At 40.4% G+C, this 18,270-nt stretch overlaps 1 protein-coding gene and 2 pseudogenes across 1 annotated transcript; 2 read left to right on the top strand and 1 right to left on the bottom strand.

The window, feature by feature from the left end:
• The first annotated feature begins 62 nt into the window (after positions 1–62).
• Positions 63–11,825, top strand: LOC132007054 (tRNA wybutosine-synthesizing protein 2 homolog; annotated as a pseudogene).
• A 1,071-nt stretch (positions 11,826–12,896) lies between these two features.
• LOC132006725 (coiled-coil domain-containing protein 62-like) lies at positions 12,897–15,063 on the bottom strand. The gene is given in 4 exon segments (XM_059384700.1): positions 12,897–13,613; positions 13,615–13,936; positions 13,939–14,350; positions 14,482–15,063. Coding segments are annotated over 4 exon segments (1,587 nt in total). The 5' UTR covers positions 14,773–15,063; the 3' UTR covers positions 12,897–13,051.
• On the top strand, positions 14,926–17,497 carry LOC132007055 (tRNA wybutosine-synthesizing protein 2 homolog; annotated as a pseudogene).
• The last annotated feature ends 773 nt before the right edge of the window (positions 17,498–18,270 follow it).

Raw genomic sequence — 18,270 nt, forward strand, 5'->3', positions numbered from 1 at the left:
TCTGCGCTAAACACGCTTCAGTACGGGCGCGTTACCCGGAAGCACCTGGGCAGGGCGCGCACATGGCCCCTCCCCTGGCGTCATTGCGTCAGCAGCTGGCGCGCCCTCCATCCCCAAGAGCTAACGACTCAGGGCTGGGTTGCGACCGGAATATAACTCGGTTCCGATTTAGGCTTGTGCGGTCCTAGACTAACCTGCAGGATTTTAGTCTGTAGAGTTCCTTATTATTCATTTTTTCTTAGACCAACACGAAGAATCATCGGCCACACTAAAGATGGCGGTAGCCGCTTTACCGTGGTAACGGGGAAGTCATTTGCTAAAAAACCTTGACTCTTATATTTTAGTTCCTCCCTATGAGGGAAGGGAAGTGCTTGGTCCCGCCCCAGCAGCGTGCCGGTGAGTTTGTAAAAGCTGGAGTGTACCGGGTTCCTGGGTGGCTCAGTGGGTTAAGCCTCTGCCTTCACTCAGGTCATGATCTCAGGGTCCTAGAGAGCCTGTTTCCCCCTTCTCTCTATGCCTGTCTCTCTGCCTATCTATGATCTCTGTCTGTCAAATAAATAAATAAAATATTAAAAAAAATGCTGGAGTGTACCAAGCAATATGAGGAAAGAGTCGCGGCAGTCTAGTGAATGAGAGAATGAAGAGCGCTCAAATTCAAGGCGTCACCATAGCCAAGGAGATGGTGTGGTAAAGGGAGAACAGACTTCTGTCTGCTCTTGTGTAGCCCCCCCCTCGGCTCCATATGTTTGGTGGTGGTGAAGGAGCGAGCTGGCGGAGGGCATAGGCTGGCGGGGTATCAGAAAAGATCATTGATTGGGGTACGCAGCAAGCGGCTAAAGTAGGATTTGAACTCAGATTGCTTTGGTTCGGGGACTGAATGTTTAGCCCCTGTAGCTGTTGTCTCCCAGTATAACTGCGGGAATATGAGCGACTCAGCATATTTTATTACCATTTTTGGAAGAAAACTTAGAGCATTTGACTTGGTGATACTGGGTTAGTGGCTCATAACAACGAACCATTCAAGAATAGGTTGAGGCACCTATAACCAGGGACTTGAGCTGTCATCAGTCATTTGTAGAGAATGGATTGTTGGTCTCTCTTCATCAACCTTAATCCACTGGTTATAAAGGAGGAGGTGTGTGCAGGGGATGGTTCCTAAGCTTTTGCTTTTGTATATTTGGGTTTAATTTATAGGCCCTGTGCTAGTGATTCTTGCCTCAGTGCCTGTTGTCCCTCAGAGTTGTTTTCCTTGACTGCAACACTCTCAGAGCGATACATATCTTTAGCCTATAGGTTATAACAAAATGAAGGCAGAAGGTAGGGGGTCTCATGGTGCTTTTGTAGGTGTCATGACTGAACCTCAGTTAACAATATCGATGCAGTATGAAGAGGTGTGTGAGGGGGAACTAGGAAAAATGCATTTCTACAAAAGTGGGACTATACTTAGAATAAGTGTTATTTGGGGGATTTGAATTTGGAAAACCAAATTCAAGATTTGTGGGGCATTGGCAGAAAGTTTCATGGAAAAGTCCCAAGTTCATATTTAGTCTTGTTGATGATACCAAGAATCTTGGCCAACGTAAAAGTGAAGCAAGTGAAGACATTCAAGATTGTGAGGGCACACTTGGCCATAGAAGTAAAACTTAAAAGGCTGTGATAAGTACTACTTCGTGTTTGACTGACATTTAAGTTCCTCGGAGCCATGGAATAAAATCCCTCTTTGGTCTCCAGGGAATATCTGCAAAGGCAGGAACTCCTGGATAAACATCATTACATGAAAAAGATTCCAGATGGCACTGTAGCATTACTTATGTTAGGAGAAATTCTCAAGGACCAGCACCTGTAATAGCTAAGGAAACTTGGGGCGCTCAGAGAGCACCTGAAGGGTCACACAGATTCTGGTCAGTATCTGGGTGTAGGTTCCAATTGGCTTGCTTTCTAGAAAGAAACATTATTCCTACGTTTTGCACTACTGTATTATCACACCTGTTCTGCAGTAATATTTATACTTTCTGTGAGTTTTTGAGGGTTCAGCTCTGAGGCTACAGTATAGAGAATTGTGCAGTCCATCAAAGGTGGTTGTTCTGGTCTTTTGATTTTAGCATTTTCATTTTTAATTTCTTTTAAAAAAAGATTTTATTTATTTGAGAGAAAGTGAGCGAGAGAGAGAGCAGGGGCAGATGAAGAGGGACAAGCAGACTCCCCTCTGAGCAAGGAGACTGACAAGGGGCTCCATCCCAGGATCCTGGAATCATGACCTGAGCCAAAGGCAGACACTAACCAACTGAGCCACCCAGGCAAACTTATTTTTTTATTTCTTATCTAACTACTTTCATTCTTAGTTCAAACTCAATGAATACATTTCCTATATTCGTTTCCTAGAACCCTGAAGTTTCCTGATTGTTCACCTGCTCAAGGGCTGCCTTATGAGATACATTGTTTGGTAGTAGGCCAGGGAGTTAGCTGGTTAGCTGAATTGGAGGAAGATTTTCCTTGTTCTTGGCAATGGCATGGTGACCTCTTGCTGCTAAATGAGGACTGCTTCCAAACCAAGTATTGGGGAGAACTGGGTAAGAGGAGGAAGTCTCTGAGTTTTTTTCCCCCTAGAATCTGATCAGGCTTGTCTAAAACTTATATCTTTTGGGGGGCCTTGTTCTGTTTCAGAACCAGAACTCTGGGAGACTATTGCAGTGATGTGTGGAATGCAGGGTTTAGCAAAACAAGGGTGGATATCACTTGTACCACACTAAAACTCCAACAGTGTGCTGCTGGGTGAACAGGGCTGGACAGATCATGCGGGTAATGGTATCAGGTTGGAGTAAACAGGGTGATAATGATCAAAAAGAGCTGGTATTTGTGAAGGGCTATATAGATTACAAAACTTTTCTACATAGATCTTCAGTCTCACAAAACCTGGGGGATTGTTTTAGTGTGCTGTATGTATTCTTTTATTATAGCAAAGTATGCATGACAAAATTTACCATTTCTTTAAAAGATTTTATTTATTTATTTATTTGACAGAGATCTCAAATAGGCAGAGAGGCAGGCAGAGAGAGAGAGGAGGAAGCAGGCTCCCCCTGAGCAGAGAGCCCAATGTGTAGCTCCATCCCAGGACCCTGGGATCATGACCTGAGCTGAAGGTAGAGGCTTTAACCCTCTGAGCCACCCAGATGCCCCCAAATTTACCATTTTAACCATTTTCAAGTGTATAGTTCAGTGGCATTAAGTGTATTCACATTGTGCAACCATCATCACTATCCATCTGCAGAACTTCTTTATTTCCCCAAACGGAAACTCCATATCCATTAAATATTAATCCCCCATTATCCCCTCCCACCAGCCCCTGGCAACCACCATGCTACTCTCTCTGTCTATGAATTTGACTACTTTAGGTACCTCATATAAGTGGAATCTTAACACTGTTTTTACTTTGTAACTGGTGTATTTCACTTAGTGTAGTGCCTTCAAGGCTCATCTGTGTTGTAGCATGTGTTAGAATTTCCTGCTTTTCTAAGGTTGAATAATATTCCATTGTAGGTACACATGAAAATTTGTTTAGCCACTCATCCATTAAAGGACAATTACGTTACTTCTACCTTTTGGCTATTGTGAATAATGTGATGAACATAGGAGTACAAATACCTGTTTGAGTTCCTGCTTTGAATTCTTTTGTGTATGTATCCAAAAGTGTAATTGCTAGATCATGTGGTAATTCTGTGTATAATTTTTTGAGAAACTGCCATACCATTTTCCACAGTGGCTGCATCATTTTACATTCCCATCAGTAGTGCTTGGGAATTCTCATTTCATCCTTACCAGCATTTGTTATTTAAATTTTTATTTTTGGAGTAATAGCCACGTTAATGGGTGTGAAGTGGTATTCCATTGCGTTTTTTTAAAAAAAAGATGTTATTTACTTATTTGAGAGGGCCAGAGAACACTGAGCAGGGAGCCTGACATGGGGCTCGATCACAGGACCCTGGGATCATGACCTGAGCCAAAGGCAGATGCTTAACTGACCGAGCCACCCAAGTGCCCCTGAAAAGGATAGTGATTAACTCTCCTGTAAATGTTTGGTAGAATTCACCTGTGAAGCATGTGGTTGTAGACTTTTTTTGCTGGGATTTGATTATTGATTGAATATTGTTATTAGTAATTGGTTTGTTCACATTTTCTACCATTTCTTGATTCAGTTTTGGAAGATTGTATATTTCTAAGAACTTTTCTATTTCTTGTGGGTTGTCCAGTTATTGGCATATAATTTTTTGTAGTAGCCTCTTAAAATCATTTGTATTTCTTTGGTGTTGGTTGTAACTTTAATTTCTGATTTTATTTGAGTTTTCTTTATCTTTTTCTTGATGAGTCTGGCTAAAGGTTTATCACTTTTATCTCTTCAGAAAACCAGTACTGAGATTATGCTGAGTGAAGTAAGTCAAGCAGAGAGAGTCAAGTATCATATGGTTTCACTTATTTGTGGAGCAAAAGGAGTAACACGGAGGACATTGAGAGATGGAGAGGAGAAGTGAGTTGGGGGAAATCAGAGGGGGGGGGGAGACAAACCATGAAAGATTGTGGACTCTGAGAAACAAACTTGGAGGGGATGGGAGTAGGGGTCTGGGTGAACCTGGTGGTGGGTATTAAGGAGGGCACATATTGCATGGAGCACTGGGTGTGGTGCATAAACAATGAATTTTGGAACACTGAAAAAAAATAAAATTAAATTGGGGCACCTGGGTGGCTCAGTGGGTTAAAGCCTCTGCCTTCGGCTCAGGTCATGATCCCCGGGTCCTGGGATCAGGCCCCGCATCTCTCTCTCTCTGCTCAGCGGGGAGCCTGCTTCCCCCTCTCTCTCTGCCTGCCTCTCTGCCTACTTGTGACTTCTCTCTCTCTCTCTCTCTCTCTGTCAAATAAATAAAAAATATCTTAAAAAATAAAAATAAAAATATTAAAAAAAAATTAAATTAAATTAAAAAAAATGCAAAAACCAGCATTGGGTTTCATTATATTTTTGATTGTTTTGGGGGCTCTATTTCATTTACAGTTGATTATTTTTAAAACAATTTTTAAATTTTATTTATTTTTTCAAAGATTTTATTTATTTAATGCAGAGAGAGAGATCACAAGTAGGCAGAGCAGCAGGCAGAGAGGGGGAAGCAGGCTCCCTGCTGAGTGGGGGTGGGGGGGACCCGGGGCTCCATCCCAGGAGCCTGGGATCACCACCTGAGCCAAAGGCAGAGGCATTAACCCACTGGGCCACCCAGGCACCCTATCATTTACAGTTGAGTCTTGACCATTGTGGGGGCTAGGAGCCCCAACTCCTGCAGAGTCGAAAATCTGCATACAACTTTTACTCTGCATAGCTTTACTGATAGCCTATTCTTGACTGGAAGCCTTACTGAGAATATAAACAATTGATTGACGCATATTTAATATGTATGTATTATAGTCTTATAATTAGGTGTGCTAAAGAGAAAATGTTATTAAGAAAATTGTAAGGAAGGGGCGCCTGGGTGGCTCAGATGGTTAGTCATCTGACTTCGGCTGAGGTCAGCGGGGAGCCTGCTTCTCCCTCTGCCTCTGCCTTTCCCTCTGTCTCTGTCCCTTTCAAATGAATAAATAAAATCTTTAAAAAAAAGATGATTGTGAGGAAGAGAAAAGACATTTACAGTACTATACTTTATAAAACAAAATCTGGGGGCACCTGGGTGACTTAGTCTGTCAATTGTCTGCCTTCAGCTCAGGTCATGATCTCAGGGTCCTGGTGTCAAACCCCACATTGAGCTTCCTGCTCAGTGTGGAGCCTGCTTCTCTCTCTCCCTCTGCCTGCTGCTCCCCCAGCTTGTTCTCTCTCTCTCTTTCCCTGTCAAATAAATAAAAAATCTTAAAACACACACACACACACATACAAAACACAGTGTGTAGGTGGCCCTGCATAGTTCAAATCCATGCTGTTGAAGGATCAACTCTATTTTTTGCTCTGATCTTTTTTTCCCCCTCCTTTCTACTAACTTTGGACTTTTTTTGTTCTTTTTATAGTTTTGTTAGGTGTAAAGTTAGATTGTTGGAGATTTTTCATACTGAGGTAGTCCTGTATTGCTGTAAACGTCTCTCCCTCTCTCTTTTTTAAAAAAGATTTTATTTATTTATTTGACAGAGAGACAGTGACAGAGGGAACACAAGCAGGGGCATAGGGAGAGGGAGAAGCAGGCTCCCTGCTGAGCAGGGAGCTGGATGCAGGGCTCAATCCTAGGACCCTGGGATCATGACCTGAGCCAAAGCCAGACACTTAATGACTGAGCCACCAAGGTACCCTGTAAACGTCCCTTTTAAAGCTGCTTGGGCTGTGTACCAAAGATTTTGAACAGCTGTGTTTCCATTTTCATTTGTCTCCATGTATGTTTGATTTCCTCTTTGATTTTGTAGTTGACCTGTTGGTTGGTTAGTAGCATGTGTAGCCTCCACGTGTTTGTGTTTTTCCCATTCTTTTTTTTTTTTTTTTTTTTGGTAATTGTTTTCTAGTTTCATACCACTGTGGTCTGAAAAGATACTTGATATGATTTCAGCCTTCATAAATTTATTGAGACTTTTTTTGTTGCCTAACATGTTATTTATGCTGGGGAATTTTCCGTGGGCACATGAATGTGTATTTTGCTATTTTTGGGTGGAATGTTATGTATATATCTGTTAAGTACAGCTGGTCTGGTGGGTTGTTCAAAACCATGGTTTCCTTATTGATTTTCTCTCTGGGTGATCCACTGATGTATGTGGGTGACCCCTGCTCTTATTGAATTACTGTTAATCCTTCCCTTTAGGTCTGTTAATACTTGCTTTATATGTTTAGGTGCCCCTCTATTGGGTACATATATCCTGTACCCAATTGTTATATCCTGTTGTCGGATTGATCCTTTATTGTGTAATGCTCTTTTTTGTCTCTCGTCATGGTCTTTGAAGTCTGTTTTGTCTGATCTCAGTATTGCTACCCTAGCTTTTTTATTTTTTATTTTTTTCGTCTCCGTTTACGTGGAGGATCTTTTTCTATTCTTCACTTTCAGTCTTTATGTATCTTTAGGTTTGAAGTGAATCTCTTATAGGCAGCATATAGATGGGCTTTTTAAAATCTATTAATTCACCCTGTTTCTTTGGTTGGAGCATTTAGACCATTAACACTCAAAGTAATTATTGACAGGTGTGTACTTATTGCCATTTTTGTTTTCTGGTTGTGTTTATAGTTCTTTTCCTTTCATCTTGTTCTGTTCACTTGTGATTTGATGATTTTAGTATTATGCTTGGATTCCTCTCTCTACTTTTTGTGTATCTATTACAGGTTTTTTTTTTGTGGTTATCATGGGGTTCACATGTAACATCATATATATATACATATATATGTATATGTGGCATATATATAGCAATCTGTCTTGTTGATGGTCACTTAAGTTCAAATACATTCTAAAGACACTACATTTTTACTTCCCGCACTCCACATTGTATGTATTATATGTCATATTTTATGTCTATTTTGTGCATCTCTTAGCCAACTTTTGTAGATATAATTGTTTTACTGCTTTTGTCTTTTAACCCTCATATTAGCTTTATAAGTGGCTGATTTACTACCTTTATTTGGTTTGCTTTTACCAGTGAAATTTTTTTCTTTCATAATTTTCTTCTAGTTGTGGCTTTCTCTCTTCCACTTCAGAATTCCCTTTGACACTTCTTGTAAGGCAGTTTTAGTGGTGATGTACTAGTATCTTTTGTTTCTGGGAAACTATCTCTCCCTTAATTCTGAATGATAACCTTGTGGGTTGAATATTCTTGGTGGCAGGTATTTTCCTTTCAGTACTTTGAATATAACATGCCACTCTTTTCTGGCCTACAGATTTTCTACTAATGTATCAGCTTATAGGTTATGGTATTTCCTTTGTACTATTTGCTTTTTTCTTGTTTTTAAAAGATTCTCTTTATTTACTTATTTGAGGGAAAGGGAGAGGGAGAATCCTGAGCAGACTCCACCTGAGCACAGAGCCTGACACAGGGCTTGATCTTACAACCTTGAGATCATGACCTGAGCTGAGATAGAGAGGTGGATACCCAACTGACTCAGCCACCCAAGTGCCTCTAAGGATTCTCCTTTTATTTTTAATTTTTTTGGACATTTTAATTAATGTATGTCTTGATGTGGACCTCCTTGGGTTCATCTTGTTCGGGGCTCTCTGAGCTTGCTGGACCTGGATGTCTTTTTCTTTCCCCATGTTAGGGAAATTTTAGCTATTATTTTTTCAAATAAGTTTTCTGCCCCCTTCCCTCTGTCTTCTCTTTCTGGGACCTCTCTAATGTGAATGTTAGTATGCTTGATATTGTCTCAGAGGTCCCTTAACCTATCCCCATTTTTAAAAAGTGATTTTCCGGGGCGCCTGGGTGGCTCAGTGGGTTAAAGCCTCTGCTTTCGGTTCAGGTCATGATCCCAGGGTCCTGGGATCGAGCCCCACATCGGGCTCTCTGCTCAGCAGGGAGCCTGCTTCCTCCTCTCTCTCTGTCTGCCTCTCTGCCTACTTGTGTTCTCTGTCTGTCAAATAAATAAATAAATCTTTTTTTTAAAAAAAAAGTGTTTTTCCTTTTTGTTCTTCAGCTTGGATGCTTTCCGCTACCCTGTCTTCCAGATTGCTTCATTGTTTTTCTACATTTTTAAAAATCTGCTCCTGATTCCCTCTAGCATATTTTTCACTTCAGTTATTTTATCCTTCTGTTCTATTTGGTTCTTTTTCATATTTTTCTGTCTCTTTGTTGCTGTTTTCACTTAGTTCATCCACTCTTTTGTCAAGTCTGATGAATATCTTTATGACCATTACTCTGAAGTCCTTATCAGATAGATTGCTCATCTCCATTTCATTTAGTTCTTTTTCTTAAGCTTTTTATTGTTCTTTTGTTTAGAATATATTTGTCTCATTTTGTCCGAGTCTCTGTGTTTGTTTCTTTGAATTAGGTAGATCATCTATGTTTTCTTGTCCTGAAAGTAGTGGCCTTATGAAAAGGCACCTTGTGGTGTTCAGTAGTACAGTCTTCATGGTCAACAGAACAAGCCACTGTGGGAGTGTCCACTCTGTGGGACATATGTCTTCTTGTGACTTGGCCATGACTGCTGCTGGTACACTTGTGGGCCTGGCTGGCCATCAGCCCTGTTGTCAGCAGTGACCCAGGTGTGACTGCTGTGAGCATGCTGGTAGGCTGAGCTGGACCCTGGTGCACCTTGGTGAGTGGTGCAGATATAGCTGTTGCTGGCTTTCTGGTGGGTGGGGTAGCTCCTAACACAGCTGGTTGAGAGTCCCATCTATAGCTGCTGTTTGGTGTGCTGGTAGGTGGAATTAGTTCCTATTGTAGCTGGCTGAGAAGCAGGGCTATAGATGCTGGTGGCTTGCTAGTGGGTGCAACCATCTCTTGGTACAGCTGGTTGAGTTGGCTGGCCACAATGGCTATGGGTATGCTGTAAATGGGGCAGGAATTTTACCTCCCTCCCCAGGGCAGGAGTCATTTTATAGGGGTGCCTGTCCTGGGCTGGGCTGCCTGCCAGGCATGATGAGGCAGTAGTTGCTTTGGAGGGGCTCCCACGGGGGTGGGTTTGCAGGGGAACACTGAGGCAGGGCAGAGAGTGCTAGCAAGGTAGATGGAGAGTATCAGAACTGGTGTCTGCCAGTGCTGGGCCAGCTAGACTAAAGGAGGGCAAGAAAAATGGTGCTGCCCACTAGCATTCCCTTTCCTGGAAAAAGTTCCAGTAGATCCCTCCATGCCTGTGATACACCTTCTGCTTGTGGGTCACTGTGTCAGGCATTTGATTGCTGGCTATGTCTCTGCCCCTTCTACTCTTCTCAATATAGCCTCTCCCCCTTTTTTTTAAATGTCATTGGCTTTGAGAGGGTCTTTTCTGCCTGTGTTCAGGTAGTTTTCAGAGTGCACTGCACTACATGAAGTTATTGCCTTAGTGTGTCTGTGGGAGGAGGTGAGCCCAGGATCCTCCAACTCTGTCATCTTCCTTGTCTCCTCTAGTTGTTTATTTTTTAAATGTCAGTGTGGGTGGGGGCTGGAAGGCCTGGACAGACCTTCCTAGTCTGCTAACTTGCAGATGTCCCCTAAAAAGAGTATCTATTTTATAAACAGGGATACCAAAGCTCAGATAATGACTTGAACAGGGTTATGCAGTTAATAAGGATAAAGGCTGGGATTTGACTATATTTCTTTTTCCAGGCTTTTTTATTTTTTTGAAAAATAAACTTTGTATTTTAGAATAATTTTAGATTTTCCAGAAAGTTGCAAAGATAGTACAGAGTTCCCATATCCACCCACCCTCTGACCTCCACAGTTGTTCCTTTTATCAACATGTTTGTTTAGTATGCTCTGTTTGTTACAATTAATCAACCAATACTGGTATGTTATTGTTAATTAAAGTCCATACTTTATTCAGATTTTCTTACTTTTAATCTATTTTTTTTTTCCATTATAGGACCCAGTCTAGGATACCATGTTACGTTCTTGTTATGGATCCTTTGGCTTCTGTTGACTGTGGCAGTTTCACAGAATTTCTTTGTTTTGATGACCTTGACAGTATTGAGGAATACTACTCAGGTATTTTGTAGATTATGCTTCATTTGAATTTGTCTGATGGCTTTTCTCATGATTAGACTGCATTATGGGTGTTTGGGAGGAAGACCATTCTTATTGTGTCATGTCAAGGCCTTGATCAGCAGGCCAAGGTAGTGTTGGACAGGTTTCTGCTCCGTAAAATTACTTTTTCTACTTCATATACCATAATTAAGAAGGATTGGGGAAAATTAAGCTCGACTTCTTGGAGGGGGAGAGACTACATAAATTATTTAGCATTCTTCTGTAGGTTATTTATTTTGTTTCTCCAATTGTTTCAGCTTTGTCCATTGGAAGCTCTTTCATGTTGGTCCCTATGTTCCTTTGGCATGCCCTCACTGTTGTGTTTTTTGTGCACTTTCCTTACTTTCTTATACTACAGGATGCCTATTTTGTATATTCCTTGCCTCAGCCACTGGAGAATCAGTCATTTCTCCAAAGAGCTGTAGTTCCTTTTAGTAAATCAAGATGTCTTCCAGAATATGTGAAAGGTCTAATAGATTGTAGTAGCCAATGAAAACTCATTTGGAAGGGTATATATGTATAGGAGGTGGTTAACAAGACCAAAGAAGAAGAGAAAGCCAGAAGGGTCATAATCTAATTTTCTCCTGAATGATAGTTTACAATTGGAGGTAATTTAACAGCATAAACTAAGAGTCAGAAGCCTTAGGTTTAAATGCCAATTCTGACATTTTTAATTGTGTGTCTGTGAACCTCAATTTCCTCATCTCTAATTTGATTAAATAATATAAAGCACATGCTTTGCTGTGCCTGGCATGCAGTAAGCATTCATATGTTAGTTATTGTTACTAGTCTCATTTCTTTACTCCTCTGAACTAGCGATTTTAATGTCATGAACAACTATGAACCCTCACCATTTTTGTTTGATGCCTCTGTTACTCTGCTCCCTCTTGTTTTATTTCTTTCCCTAGGAATACTTTTGATGTGACCCAGTGTGTGTTTTCCTTTGAGATCACCGCAGAGAAGTTGCAAGTGGCATCACTGCCTCGTACTGGAGAAGCACGTGTGGGTCTGTATGTAGATAACAGTTCTAGGGACCTTTTACTTTAACTAGTTATCTCTTCCTCAGATCCATATTCAGGTTAAGTTCACTCTTGAGTTTTTATCAATGTTTTTCTTCAAGACCGTACAAAATTGTGTTGTTCGGATATAAAATATTCATATTAATGTGAACTGAACATCAGATCTCTTTTTTTATTATTAAAAATATTTTTTATTGAATGAAGCTGATCAATTCTCTTATAAGGGACAGAAATGCACACAGTATATTCTTTAAAAAATTAAATTATAAGTTAAAATGGAAGTGTTTTAGTCTCTAATGATAAAAAAAAATGCATATAAAACCTGATCTTCCAACAAGCTTTTGTTTGTGTAAGTAGATGGGACCACTACAGACCCAGATGAGATGGGGCTCTGTTCAGCTTTGACAGAAGGACCTCAATTGTCAGTAACTGAGGAGATACTTTCCAGTTAAAAATATTTTGTATCATATTATCATTTTATGTCTATTCTACACAGCAAAATCCAGGGGTAAAGCCACCAGTGAAGAGAATACTACTTCTCATAGATTTGCAGCTGACTCTGATAAGCTGTTGGTTATAATTTAAATGTATGCACAGGTTTTTTTTTTAATTTAATTTAATTTTTTTTATTTTTTATAAACATATATTTTTATCCCCAGGGGTACAGGTCTGTGAATCACCACGTTTACACACTTCACAGCACTCACCAAAGCACATACCCTCCCAAATGTCCATATTCCCACTGCACAGGTTTTTTTAAAAAGCAGATAGTTAAAACAGCATTTTATTTTATTTTATTTTATTTTTAAAGATTTTATTTATTTATTTGACAGAGTGAAATCACAAGTAGATGGAGAGGCAGGCAGAGAGAGAGAGGGAAGCAGGCTCTCGATGCGGGACTCGATCCCAGGACTCTGAGATCTTGACCTGAGCCGAAGGCAGCGGCTTAACCCACTGAGCCACCCAGGTGCCCTAAAACAGCATTTTACATGCAGGGGTTCTCTATTTGATGTCCACAATTTTAAAGAGCTTCTCTGGTATTTAACTGTAGTCTGCATCTTTACAGAGAAGTCCTCTTCTCTCTGAGCAGAATTCCAAGTTTGTATATAGAGAATACACAGTAAGGTCTAATTTCTTACACATTAAAAAAAAAGTCCTCAACATGAAAACAGTCAACTTGAAAACAAACAAACTATAGATGTTAAAAAATTAACTTTCAGTTTCTGCTTCCCTTTGGTATTAAATGTTGCTTACAAAGGACTACAATCCCCTTTTTGTTTTCAAGGTTAAGTATTAGGTATTGATGTCTGCTTTCTGCCTTCCAAAGATGAGAAATTGGCTTCTACGACCACAATGAACAGTGAAGTTGACTTTTGTGTTCTTCAGTTACTAAGAAAGGTATTTTTCTGAGCTGACTCTTGTGCGACTTCTAAGTTGTTTCTGGCACTGCTGCTGAGATTCTCAGAGCTGATGGGGAGCAGAGTACTCAGCTCCAGGTCCGTAACCATCTGGCGAGACTCTGCCAGCAAACGCTGAAGCTTGCTTGTGGGCAAAAAGTCATCCTTGTCACTGGACGATGGTGCCTCTTTGTTGAATAAGAAAATCTTAGGTGAGTTCTTTGCATCTGAAGAGGGCTCTGTCTCTATCAATTTCTCATCCTCTCTAGGGGCAGATTTTGAAGAACCCGAACAGTGGGAATGCTGGATGGCAATTAGCTCACTCATGGCGGAGTTGTGGTTCCTCCCACTGGCACTTTCCGAACAAGTACACACAGATTTGTGGCGAACAGTCCTTTGCACTTTAGAAGGCTTGAAAATGCTCATCCACTCCATGTCAGACATGGGGCTTGGGGCTTCAATGATGAAATTACTCGTGTGGCAGCACTTGGATTCATACATATCACTCTCCCCTAGACAGGTCTCATTTTTATGGCAACAGCACATACCTTTCTATGTCATCTTGACTTTCAACATCTGGCTTTTCTGGTTGTCTGGAACCAGAACAGCTGGCCAGGCCCAGGTACACGTTGACATCATGCCACTGTCTCTCATCAGATGATGTGGATGTTTCAGAGAGTTGTTTCTCTTCATTCTGAATCCCAATCCCATTACCTTTTGGTGACTTTGCATGGATCTTGCACAATCTACTTTGGTTTTCCAGTTCGATCTGCATTTTCCCTCCCAGAGACCAAGACTTTTGCTTCTCTAGTAAGTCTTTTGTAAACAGAGATGAGATAGCAAATACACTTTTTTCCCCAAATGAAGGATTACCTGTCGCTTCTTCTCTTTGCACACATCACAGGGGCTCCTGTCTGACTAATTTTGTGGGAACATGGTCTCAGATTTTGCATCTTTAACCGATGACCTCTGATTTTTCTCCTTCTTGATGTCGACTTTCAGGCAGTGATTCTCAAGGTCTGACAAACACATGTCTCTGCTGGACTCCAGAACCTTTGATTCCTCCATCTTTGAGTCATAAATCTGTATTAATTCCTGATAATTTTCCACATTAAAATTAAGAAACTGCAGATCACTCTGTTGTTTTACATAAATCTGTCTCAGATTATGGAGTTCTGTGTTTGTGTGCTCTTGCTTTGACTTTGCAATATCAAGTAACTCATCTTTCCTTTTTTCTCTCTCTGCTTTCAGTTTATTGACTTCAACTTCAAGTGTCTTCAATTTCTTTTTTTTTAATTTTTTAAAATTTTTTATGATTTTTTATTTTTTTATAAACATATAATATATTTTTATCCCCCGGGGTACAGGTATGTGAATCACCAGGTTTACACATTTCACAGCACTCACCATAGCACATACCTTTTCTGCTTGTAATCTTGCTTTTCTTTCACGATACATGTCTCCACCATCTTCGCATCATGCAAGGTATGCTCTAACAGTTTAAATTTTCCCGAGCAGTCTCCAATGTGGTTGACGGCCTCGATAATATCTTTGTCCTTTAGCTTTATCATTGTAGTGAGAGCCTGTTTTCGAGCTTGTAATTGTCCTGCCTGGGCAGAAAGTGCCACTAATGTGTTGCTGAGATTTTCATTTTTAGCCTCGAGGTCCTCAGAGAGGAGAGAGGAATGGGTTGCCTTTTGAGCCATTTCCTGAAGCTGTAGCTGAGTCTTCTGAAGAACTGCCTGGCATTCAGTTTGATTAGATTCAAGGGTTTTTACCTTCTTTGTGAGTGACCTGATTATTTCAGTTCTTTTATGTAGTTCACCTGTCGCCCGGCGAGGAAGGTCGCTGAAGGGTTCATGGGTGCCTCCTCCGCCCCCCAGAGAAAGTCGGTGAGCGCAGGTCACCTTACAAACGCCATAGGTGCTCCTGCCTGGAGCGGGGGGCAAGTCCCGAACCCCGGAGCCCCACGCCCTCGGCCAGTCCGAGTAAGCACCCAAACCGCCCGCCCAGAGGAACCTCAGATCTCCTTTTAAAAAAGATTTTATTTATTTATTAGAGAGAGAGAGTGCAAACTTAAGTGGGGAGAGGAGGAAAAGGAGAGGGAGAAGCAGACTCCCTTGCTGAGCAGGGAGCCCAATGCAGAGCTTGATTCCAGGACCCCGGAAGTGTGACCTGAGCTGAAGGCAGATGCTTAACTGACTGAGCTATGCAGGCACCCCCCCCAATCTCTTTTTGTTAATAGAATTAATTTTTTTATTATCTTCCTAGCAAATTTAGTGTACTCTTGTTAGGGGAGCTCTTTAAGTCAGTCCTTAAAGAAGAAATTATCTTCCTTTTGATCATGTGATTCTTCTCCTAAAGAGCCTTCCTCTTTCACTATGGGCAGTGTTCAAAATCTTCCTCCTGAGTGTTCGCATCCCCATAAGATTGCCATATTTTTTATACCTGTGAACCTTCTCCCATGATTTTCGTGCATGACATGTTCTTTTCTCATCATTTTCTTCATTAGACTATGATTTAAATAACTTCAAACACCACCTATAGTAATAAAAGGAGTGCTAATACCTCCCTGTTTACTGCCTTTTGAACACTGCTGTTTATCCTCTAGAATGTACTGGCCCTTGATATGTATATGGTATAAATACTCAAAGTGTTGAACATTTGGTTATGTTCCTGCATATCTTCTAAATATTTGTATTAACGCTGTCATCTTCCTAAAGAACATGTGCGTAAATACCCCAGTCAAGATAGTACTAAGTATCTGCTTATTGATAATCAGGAGGAAGATAAACATTTTCTAGTAGCTCTCGAATATAGTCATCTACAAATATGAATAAAGGAACTTCTTAAATCTGAGGTAGTCGGTTTCATTATGCCTTCTTTAATCCCTTGGCTGTAATTATAGGAAATTAACTTCCAACTCAGTCCAGAGCTAGGTGTTCCCTCAAGGAGATTGCTATTTGTGTCTTAGAACTTGGAACCTTTTTAATGGTTGGCCACTTGGGGTCCATAATACCAAGCAGTGTCTAATATTTCTGTGGAGATTGACTATTTTACATTGCCATTCCCAGTTCATGCTGTGCTGCCTTTTATGGCTGTGATTGGAATCCTCATAGCTATGCTGAGAAGAAAAATCTAGAGGTAGATGGAGTAGCAGACTGGTGCTAAATATACTTTGAGAATAACAGGTGAGTGCTGGGGAAATACATCTTTTGATAATTAGGAGTGACTTTTTACAGTAAAGTCAGAAAATATCCTTCTCTCCAAAAATAAAACCAGACCACCTCTATTGTTTGCCTTTATCATCTCACTGTACAAAGTACTGCTCTTATATTGAGTGATTTTACTCAGAATTTCAGTGATAACAACGTAGGACGTTATTTGCATGTAATTGGATGGGGGAAGGGGATGTGGTAGGAAGCCAAGGTCTGGAAGCAATACAGAAAGATAATAAAGTGGTAGAAATAAAAGTATGGGACTTTAGGAATTTAAAACTGTTTAAAGATGTGTATTGCTTACCTTAAATGAGAGAGGAAAATTATGTGGGAAATGTAATAAGTCGAAGTGAAAACTCATGAAAGATGAGTCACCATTGGGGCACCTGGGTGGCTCAGTGGGTTAAGCCTCTGCCTTTGGCTCAGGTCATGATCTTGGGGTCCTGGGATCGAACCCTGCATTGGGCTCTCTGCTCAGCAGGGAGCCTGCTTTCTCCTCTCTCTCTCTGCCTACTTGTGATCTCTCTCTCTCTTGTCAAATAAATAAATAAAATCTTTTAAAAAGGATGAGTCATCATTTCCTACAGAATAAAATGTGGAGGAATTTATTTTTCTTCTTTTCAGTATACACAACTGATAAAGAGAATTGGGAAAATCTAGGTAGTCATTGTTTTCTTTTGCTTTGCTATGGCTGTTGTCCCACTTGATAGTACAGCTGTTGTTCCTCATTTCATTTCTTTATGCCTCTTGTAGCTGAAACTGTTGCACATCACTGATAGGGTAATTCTGGGGCTGGTCCTTCACTTTGAAGAAGGTTGGTTCATTGCCTGTTAAAGGTTGTATCAGAAGTGGGGGCATTTTGCGTGTCCACCAAATTGTGGGATCTTTCCTGAGGAAGGATCTCCATCTTCATGGAAGCAGGGAAATAGAGATGGAGAAACACTGTCATTATCCTTAGCAAATTATTAATGACCACCGGAAATACAAGCCTACCAGCGTTTCTGTGAGGAAATCTGGCAGTAGCCAAGCTACAGTGGCAAAGGTGGGTTTGATCTGAAGAAACTCACTTTGCCATTCTTCATCCGAGTGCACACTAAACTATGGAAGATGCAGATCCTGCATATTCAGGTGGTAAAATCCTGTGCTATCCATGTAAGATCACATAGTCCTGGATCCGAACTGTATGAGCAGATTATCCCTGTCCATTAGTTGACTAGAGGAGGTAAATCTGTGCACAAGGGTTCCATGTGTGAATGAGCTTCCGTAGTTGATGCCTTTAACTTGTTATCTCAGTGTAAGTTCTGAGCCCCTTATCTCAGTAATCTGCTTCAGTTCTTTTTTTCTCTTTTACAGAAAAACCCATTTATTATCATATAATTCCCATTTGAAGTATATAATTCAGTTGTTTTTGGTATATTCACAGAACTCTGGAACTATCACCACCATCAGTTTTAAAGTATTTTTATCACATCACAAGGAAACTGTAATTTTTAGCTCTAATCACCCCAATTCCCCATTCTGTCATGCCCTGGGTAACCAATAATGTATATTTCATTTCTGTATATTTGACTATTAAGGAATTTTTATATAAATTGAATCATGTAATGTGGTCTTTTGTGACTGGCTTCTTTAACTGAATGAACATAATGATTTCAAGGTTCATTGATGTAGCATATGTCAGTATTTCATTCTGTATTTATGTGTGAGAGTGTGTGTGTGAGTATAGCAGCTATCTTCAGATATTATCCCTGTATAATTCACACAAAATAATTCAGGGGTGCCTGAGTGGCTCTGTCTCTCCAAAAGAAAGAAGTAAATCTTTAAAAAAAATAGTAAACTACTCAATAATATTTACTATAATCACAGACACATGCAATTTTTAGTCATTTTAGATCATTTTAGAACTCCTGTTTTCAGTTCTTTTATGTATATACCTAGGGGTGAAATTGCTGGGTGATATGGTAATTCTGTGTTTCAATTTTTAAC

Source organism: Mustela nigripes, chromosome X, assembly GCF_022355385.1.
Source record: "Mustela nigripes isolate SB6536 chromosome X, MUSNIG.SB6536, whole genome shotgun sequence".
NCBI classification, from domain to species: Eukaryota; Metazoa; Chordata; class Mammalia; order Carnivora; family Mustelidae; genus Mustela; species Mustela nigripes.